This window comes from Liolophura sinensis, chromosome 13, assembly GCF_032854445.1.
Source record: "Liolophura sinensis isolate JHLJ2023 chromosome 13, CUHK_Ljap_v2, whole genome shotgun sequence".
Taxonomy (NCBI): Eukaryota; Metazoa; Mollusca; class Polyplacophora; order Chitonida; family Chitonidae; genus Liolophura; species Liolophura sinensis.
The window spans coordinates 13,801,366-13,810,686 of NC_088307.1; the positions used below are offsets into that span (position 1 = coordinate 13,801,366).

The following is a 9,321-nucleotide window of genomic DNA, read 5'->3' on the forward strand; positions in this document are numbered from 1 at the left end:
AACCAGACGAAATTTCAACTTCATTCTGAACGACGCGTTTTTATTGCCTGTAGTATATGTTTTAAGATACCAATAATGACTTTTCTTTGTATATTTTTCCAGAATTGACAGTGTTTTGTAGACCGATACCAATAATGACTTTTCTGTATATATTTTTCCAGGATTGACAGTGTTTTGTAGCCCGAAGGAAGCCAGCTTGGATACTTTCCATCAGAAAACAGGGCAGGTTGAATAAAAATGGCGATCCCTCATTGTGACCAAGTTGTTTGCCTTGGAATATAGCGATGCGATCGGGATATTGCCAGAAAATCCAAGGAGCACATTGGACAACAGAGGTCACGCATACATATATATGACACCCAGGGTGAACCGCTCCAGGATTTAGATAAAAACAGCACCGGTATTTGTTTTGGGACACTGTTTTTGACAGATAATCTTCGTGCACCCGTCACGCACGACATTTTGGCACAGCTCTTGTGATAAGTGTGGCATTATTACCGGTATTTGCTCTCCAATAGTTTCTCCAGATGCCAGGAGGGTTGGGCACTGTGATAAGCGTGGCATTATTACCAGTGTTTGTTCACCAATAGTTTGTCTAGATGCCAGGGGGATTGGACACTCCATATAACATTCAAGCCACAGTAAGCCTACTAGATTTGGAGGTGTATAAAATATTATCCAGATCTTGAAGCTTGGATTTTCCGGATGAGCTGAAGGAAAGAGGGTTTTAATTGTTCCAACATTTATGGGCTCATACTGGCAGCGTTTTGAATTTCATCCAAAAGAGACAAATAAATATATTATAAAGAAATTTTAAGTTACATTTAAAACATGTAACCTACACTCACCATGGCAAATGGAGCTTCCCATCAGATGGCAGTCCAAATCTCGACTGGTGGCTATGACAACGCGGGCTTAGAGGATTTTTCTGAGGGGATCACGACAAGATGGGTTAAGCAATATCCTGAGAGAGAGTTACGCAGTTTTGAACTGGCCCTAAAACGCTACCTTGAGGAAGGAAACACAAATTCTTTTCTAAGAACTTTACAATGTCTGAGCGGCTCATTTCTGTCGATCCGACATTCACCAGCAAGACAAACCATCGGGAGGTACATTCTTGGCCGGGCCGTGGAACGCAATGACATAGAACTCGTGACGCAGTTGATACGCCATGGTGCTGACGTCACCGAATTCCACAGAGGCCAAAGTGTGCTCCATCTGGCGGTTAGTTTAGGAAACCTCCCAATGGTGAAGCGACTGGTGGACACAGGAGCTGGTTTGTATCAGCTGGACAGAAGAGGCAATTCCATAATATTTACAGCCTTGGATTCACCTAGTCCCAACAAGGTTTGTTTATTTTACTCATGTAATATTTAACAATGTAACTTTTTATTTATTTGAATTCAAAACAACATATAATAGACTGATCTTTAAAGCTGTGTAGTATAATTGAGAATTTTAAACTATTTAAACGTTTGGGTTTCTCCGTACATGGAAAAAAATTAGTCCGCTAAATTTAACAAGTCTGTTGTCTGATTGATGGTAAAATGTATCCTGTTATTATAACATATTACTTTGTCTTATTCAACATAATATCCTGCTAGTCCTGATAGAATGGCTATGTTGAATTGATAGAATATGTGTGTTACGTTTAACAGAATATCTGCAGTAATAACAGAATGCATTCTACCATCACTAAGATGACAGACTTTCCGTTAAATTCAACAGATTAATTTTTAGAGTGTAGAAGAAACTGGAGGTAGCCTCTGCCTTCAGAAGGTACCTAGCAAACCTCAAGAAGCAAAACCCATAAGTTACTAATTCACTCTTCAAATACCGTCTATGCTTTCATATACTGATACCTTATCCTTAATATCCTACTGAAATAACTACATGTATATCTTGTCAAATGATGTCACACCTAAACTTGTTACTCCGCTGATCAACTATGTATATATGTATATAAGGAACAAGGTGAACAGTATACATGGAATAAGCCTTGCATGGCTCAAAGGTATTTATTTATTTATTTATTTGATTGATGTTTTACGCCGTACTCAAGAATATTTCACTTATACGACGGCGGCCAGCATTATGGTGGGTGGAAACCGCGCACAGCCCGGGGGAAACCCACGACCATCCGCAGGTTGCACACCTTTAAGAACATGATAATGGCGGATAGTCGATGTAAAGGATCTTTGCAGTTTTAGGGTGTTTTGAAGAATTTTAATTCAGTACACAGTATTCAAGTTCTTCGAAGTACCTCAGTAATTACGGTTTTCATTCTTTATGATCTTCGACGATATTTTATACAATCTTCAGAATCTTTGAAAAGCGCTCATCAACGCTTGATGTATTCTTGCTTTTTTCTGTGGCACGTGTAATTATGAATTTTGGCCATAGTCATGATTACAGATAAAGTTGCCTTTGAAAGTTATACGAAAAGAACATATGTCAAGATGCGTTGGTGGTGATTGTTTTGTTGAAAGGGTTTATTATTTTTATCTTTCAGACTGAAGTATTAAACTGGCTGATAGATCATGGCGTAGACTTGGCGAAGCGAAACCACGCCGGGAAGGAACCTCTCCACGTGGCCGCCACGTCATCAGTTGAGCTCGTGGACATTTTCGTCAACGCAGGGTGTGACGTAAATGCACGTGATGACGTGAGTGGTTGCACTCCTCTCCATTTCGCCTGTGCCCGATGCTGTCCATCAACAATGGCTTATCTTCTCACCACTGGATCTAATATCAATCTGATGAACTTTGACAACGAAACTCCTTTGCTCAAAGTTTTAAAATATGTTGATGGTTTTCTTGACACGCATTCAAGGACTCGCATGTGGATGGCCAGGTGTCTCGTCCACCTTGGCGGCCATCTTGGATTCCTTCACCAAGCTAAATACATCAGGAAACCAGCACATCGAAAATGTCTTGGACATTTCAGACATATCGTTCACAGTTCAAGAGAAATCAGTTCGTTGCAACACAAGTCTCGTTTAGTGGTAAGAGAATGTCTTGGAAATTTGGGCCTGTCCAAAAACGTGGAAGCATTACCCATTCCCCAAGATTTAAGACAATACATTATGTTCGCTGACACGCGAACTGTCCAGTTTCTGTGCAATATAGCGAGATCCAATCCAACAATGACATTTTTGTAATGTACTCCTTGTAATGACATTTAAAGGAGAAGAAAACTTAAATGTCAAACAAATACCATTGAAAAGAGCATGTACTTCCTCGCAGGTGCATGCCATAAAAATTTTAATATGTACCTCAAGTTGATAAATTATAAATAAAGTTAGCGCCAAACTCCGCTGTGGGCGACTCCATTTTGCCTAAGAACTAGTCCTGAAGTCTTCTGTGTCAGGAGGAGAATTGGCGTCGGAAACCGCCGAAGTGCAGTTCGTACATTTCCGGTAGACCTCTTTTTCCCACAAGGTAACGAACAGTACAGTTCGTTTTTCGCTTGACGATCGGGAAAGCGGAATGTTGGACGTAGGTTCCGAGTTTACACCAACAAGCCGGCAGTTTTAACGACTCTCACTGGCTGAGAGGAAACACACCCCCAGTAAAAAATAACAGGGTGTGAAAGATGGAGGACGCGATGGAGTTAGCGATTTATGCCAGCTTTGCTGTTTTCAGGCTTTACGTGTTGCGAAAGGAAAAATCGCAAAATTATGCAGTAGGCACCACCAGACAGAAAAAAAATGTGCTTTTTTCAGCCTATAGTGTCATTGTTTGAAGTTTTCTTCTCCTTTAAAGTATACGTACATTGTTAATTACTGGGAAAACTTGGAAACATTTGATACATAATGAGTATGTGGACGATGAATGTTGCGGAAATATAAGTTACATATATGACAATAAATTTAGTGAAAAAAAACTAAAAATGTATGCTGGTTCTAATTTTCAGTGTATAAGTTAAAAGCAGTTTTATACGGAATAACTGCGTCTTTTTGAGATTGATAGAGGTATATGAATATTATATGAAGTCCTCTTTTCCTCCGGGCCCTGGTGCTTGTCAATTTCCGATGAAAGATGACAGTCGGGAGACGCGGGATCAAACCCAGGTTGGGTCATACCAAAGACTTTATAAATAGTACTTACTGCCAACTCGCTTGACGCTCATCACTGAGAGGCTGGAGCAAGGAGAGAAGGCTGGTTGGCCCGGTGTCAGCACTTTGGCGAAATGGACCCACCCTGTTGTATACAAGAGGACACAGTGTATATATATATGTACACGCACCTAATGACTCCTCGTAGGGACCGTTAAATACGACGTTAAACCCCAAGCATTCATCCAATGAACGATGTTCTTTTGAGATCACTTGTCTTCTAACATTGTGACATACTCTGTGTGTTAACCTTGTCTATGAATATGTGAGTTGACAATGAGTGGGGACCAACGAACTTGCCAAACGCAGATAAATTTGTTCCGGGCATCCCGAGTTTTCTTCACCTGTAAAACTGATCCTCGAGGAATAAGTACAAAAATATCTGAGTATGGCGTATAACTCCAATGAAATAAATTTTTTTTTACATCAAAACCACGCACTTCTAACACGAAATTTCACTACCTGATTAGTATGTCTGTGATGATAGTTACCAAAGATGTGCATGCAGACACACTCAAAATATAATTTTAATTAATTTAAACAGAAAGTCTTTCTTTATTCTGTTATTATGGCATAACACTCAACATAATAACATCAACATGTTATATTCAACATAATATCACGCTAGTCTAACAAAATTTTATGCTGAAATAATAGAATACTTTTGCTATAGTTTACATAATAACCTGCTGTTATAACAGAATAAATTCTAGCATCACTAAGAGAACAGAATAAAAGTTAAATATAAATTTTTTTTCTTAAAATATATAACGGGACATATTTCAGCACGCATAAAAGTCACCATCAAATAACTTGCGCCTGATTGGTTAGAATTGATAACATTACGGCGCTTTGTATAATCTCCACGAACACAATTTTTACTTAGCTTTAACTGCCATATCTCGGCGAGGCAACATCACAAAAACCAGAAAGGTATAGGATACTTTATGAATACAGAAATACATTTGGCTTAGTGTTGTATTTTCTTATAAGCATTATGCATGACCACAAGTGTGACATGTAAAGAGCCTCAGCCTACACTCGTCAAGCATCCAGCATATTCAAGGCCCAGATATGAAATGGTTTACGCGATTCTATCCCTTCTTATAAACTTAACCGAGCACACCGTTGAACATCAACCAGATGAATACATATACCTTAATGCACGTTGCAAATTCATCCCATTCATGAAGAACCCGAAATTTGATGGTGTTAGCCCTGAATGATACGCTTCGCTCTTTTATATTTACTATGGCGCTGTAGTAGGCCTAAATATGGCCTAAGACCCCCATTAATTGTCCTTAAGCGACAATGTTAACGTTTAGCACTGCAGCTCAGTGCCAAACATTCCGTGACCCATAAGCTTTGGTGCACACCTGGCCCAGTCTGTGAGAAAGAAGCCACAAAAATCTTGACTTAGGTTGACTGTCAAAATCTGGAACTTTCTATGCCGGCAGCTGAGAGGGATGCCTAGCAATGCCAAGGGGACGTCACTCGCAGCCTCATCGTTACCTCTTACCTTGTGTCCTCTTGCCAACAATTTCAAACTGTCATCAATAAAGCTCATACCTCCTCAAAGTTTAGACAATTCCTAGCATTTTAATGCCTAGCATGCACCTGTCCCAAAAACAGAAGTTGTATAATGTGGTATTGAATCCTTATGAAAGAGCAAAGCATGGTCATCCAGGGCTACAGTGCTACCATTATTAAACAAAACGCGGACAACTGAATGCGTTGCTTTCTGGCGAGGACCAAATGGTGCCCACCTTCCAGACTATATTTACTTAAAAGAAAAGACAACAAATAATTTTACCTTATTTACTCCGAAAAATGGGTGTCAACATGCCTAAATAGTCAGAGCTATTTTGTTCTGACGTGTTCTGACATGGCCACGTGGTATGCCATGCTACAGAAAAACCGTAAATATACTTTCCCGTCATTCGTACCCTATACATGTATGGCTAACATGCCAAAGAGGGCTCGTATGTCGAAAGCGGAAACACCGGTGTTCTCGGGTTATAGAGATAACCCCCGCCTGAGTGGTTAAAATTGATAACATGATGGCACTTTCGATTTTCTCAATGTACAAGATTTTGTGTACCGTATAGGCTTAAGCTGCGATATCTCGGATATCACAAAAATAAAAAGGTTTTCATTTTAAACTTTATGTAGGATACTTTAATGATGCATATATACATTTGATTTAGTGATAAATGATCGCTATACCAGACATGGGCGTGATCAAATTAGGCACACGAAATCGTAGCACTTGCAGCGGTTTTTGACTACAAAATGCGAAGTTGAATGAGACGCCTATTTCGACTTCCGGTAAGAAATGTCGTGTAGGCCAACATGTATGTGTAATTTAATAGGCAAGACATTTACAACAGAATGCAAGTTTTCAAGTTTGAAGCGGAATAGTTACCTAATAAAACGCCTTTGAGGACTTCCTGGGGAAACTATCAGTGTACTGAATAGTGTCATAAACAACCCATAATGTCATAATTTGAAAGGAAATCCAAGTATCATACTTTATTACATATCTTAATGTTGCTTTCTCAATGACTACAAAGGCTAACAACATTTCGAAAACTATACCCAACAAAGGACCTCGTATATGGTAAGGCGAGGAATCGGCCCCAGAGAAAGAAATTGTGCACCTTAAGAAGCGAAACTGACTGTATAGCTGTATGATTGACAGCTGTTGATGTCTTCGTATGACCACTACATTTTCCAGATCTCCTTTGCTCTTTCCTGTCACATCATAAACGTGCAACCTAAAAACACCAAACATTCACTGAGGGAAAATAATATCATGTCTGTGTTAGCGCTGTATAAGTCAAAATCGAAATAACGGTGGTCTACACCAATCAGGCTGAAGTATATTTGTGTGTATCAGACAGTGCAGACTGGAGAAAATCACTATACCACAAATGTAACTTACTGAAAAATTCTTGAGTACCACATTGACACCAATCAAATAAATAAATACACTACAAATACATAAAACACGACGGACAACCACTTTCAGAATTAAATTACGTACGATTTTGGTATAGCCATATGTTACATATAAGCATATCTTAATAATTATTGATTCTAATTTATGTTAACACTTATTTAATAAAAGCAGGCTTATATCTTTACTCACACAAAAGAAAAAAAAGGGCCACTAGGATCTGAACTTCTTTCAACAGCTATATCTGTTCTTAGTTTATTTGATTTGCGTTTTACGCCGTACTCAGGAATATTTCACTTATACGATGGCGGTCAGCTTTATGGTGGAAGGAAACCTAGCAGATCCAGGAGGAAACCCACGACCATACGCAGGTTGCTGGTAGACCTAATGCACGACCGCAGAGGACGTCAACATGAGCTGGACTTGAACTCACAGCAACTGCATTGGTGAACCTGTTCTTCACAATGACTTCGTTAATTCACTGCACTCGATGTATGAAAGATATCCTAGCGACTTTGGCAGAAAAATGAGAGGTGGACGAAACCGAAGTACGTAGCGTAGATCACCGACCATTGGCAAGTTACCAACGTAAGCAACTTTCCCACGTGTGACGTACAGATGTGACGTAAAGTGTATCAGTGGCAGACAAATGGTCTTCAACGATCGTTACGCTCTGTCTTATTCAACATGGTACACTGTTAGTCTAATAGAACCTTTACGTAATGTAATGTGTGTGATATATAATAACAGAATACATTCTAACATCACTTAGGCAACAGACTTTCTGTGAAAATTAACAGAATAATTTTTTGAGTGTAGGCTTTCCTATACAGGCCACGTGAGCATCGTCAACCGCTTATTGTAATCTAAGCTCCACAAGCTTTGTGAGCTGGGGAGACAACAAATTCCATAGCTGGTTTTGAACCCGCACCTCGTGTGTCCTAGTGACTGAAAGGTAAGCACCATTAACCACTAAATCAAGGACTGATGTTATGTCTTTACTGATTAACAAAACGCTCTGCGGTTCATCCTGACGAAAGCTTCACCTGGCAAATTTAAAATTGAATACCATTATAAACGTCTTTCCAAAACTATTTTCAACGAAACAAAAGAAATTGACAGTTTAAGATTATAGATTTTTTATATTCCGTCCAGTCATTTATTAACAAGTACAGCTTTCCACGTAAATGCCAAAGAAAATAACCATGTCTAAAAATCATGTTTAAAGCTTCAAGACCATTTAAAATTTAATTAAAACGCTTAAAGAAAAAACAAGGCAAAGAAAGGGGTAACTTAAAAATGTGAAAACATATCATTAACTAAACGAAAACAAAGTACTCTGCATGTATCATAAAATGTCTTCTGCACAAAACTGCTTTCATTCGAGTTTGTACCCAACTGTTTATTTAAAAATAACGAAAACATAGTTTTGCTAAGCTAATGAACACAAAACATTGTTTCTTTTATAATTATCCTTTAAAACTAAAATATTCAATGTCTGATGATATTACATGAACCTTTATGCTGTTAAAGCAGAATTTCTACAGTCCATTCACACCCTGCGATTGTCGCATCAACTTGTCCAATTCTGCAAGAATAATGACAATTGGACAAGTCTTTCTCGAAAGCCGCAAGAGTTCAGACAATGCCATTTGTCAAAGGCTGCAAATCTAAGGAAATAGAGGATGTCCTATCTTCATTTGCCTAGTGGATTCAACATCTCAACACAACAACCATACAGTGTGAACACAGTTTGCGTTTCCCCAGACGAGCGGGGAGAAACTTTTTTACATTGCATTAAAGCATTATAACAATGATAAAGCATGTTTTCCAAAAGAGTAACTGGTACAAAAAAAAAAAGAAAAAAAAAAAAAATCTTCGATGGAACTTTGTGATAGAAGATTTATAATTAATATAAAAGGACTATGGGAAGGAGTTGAGGGGAATAGGCGCTACAAAAGCAAGATAAAAAACACAACCACTTCAAATCATACTGAATGAAAATATCAGACAATATATACAGAATAATTCCATTTATATAAATATGGATAGAAATTAGGCCACAGGCCATGGGGTCAGTAGGATAGGACATATATAAATTAGGATAAAAGTTAGGCCACAGGCCATGGGGTCAGGATATATATAAATCAGAATAGAAATTACATCACAGGCCCTTTGGCCAGTAGGAAAAGAACATATATAAAAATACATACTGTTAAATGAGCTGTACAAATATATAGATATA

General features: G+C 38.5%; 1 protein-coding gene across 1 annotated transcript; it reads left to right on the plus strand.

Annotated features, from left to right (window-relative positions):
• The first annotated feature begins 822 nt into the window (after positions 1-822).
• On the plus strand, positions 823-3,614 carry LOC135480727 (serine/threonine-protein phosphatase 6 regulatory ankyrin repeat subunit B-like). The gene is made up of 2 exons (XM_064760644.1): positions 823-1,347; positions 2,513-3,614. Exons 1-2 carry the CDS (start codon positions 850-852, stop codon positions 3,158-3,160), a joined length of 1,146 nt encoding a protein of 381 aa, XP_064616714.1. The 5' UTR covers positions 823-849; the 3' UTR covers positions 3,161-3,614.
• The last annotated feature ends 5,707 nt before the right edge of the window (positions 3,615-9,321 follow it).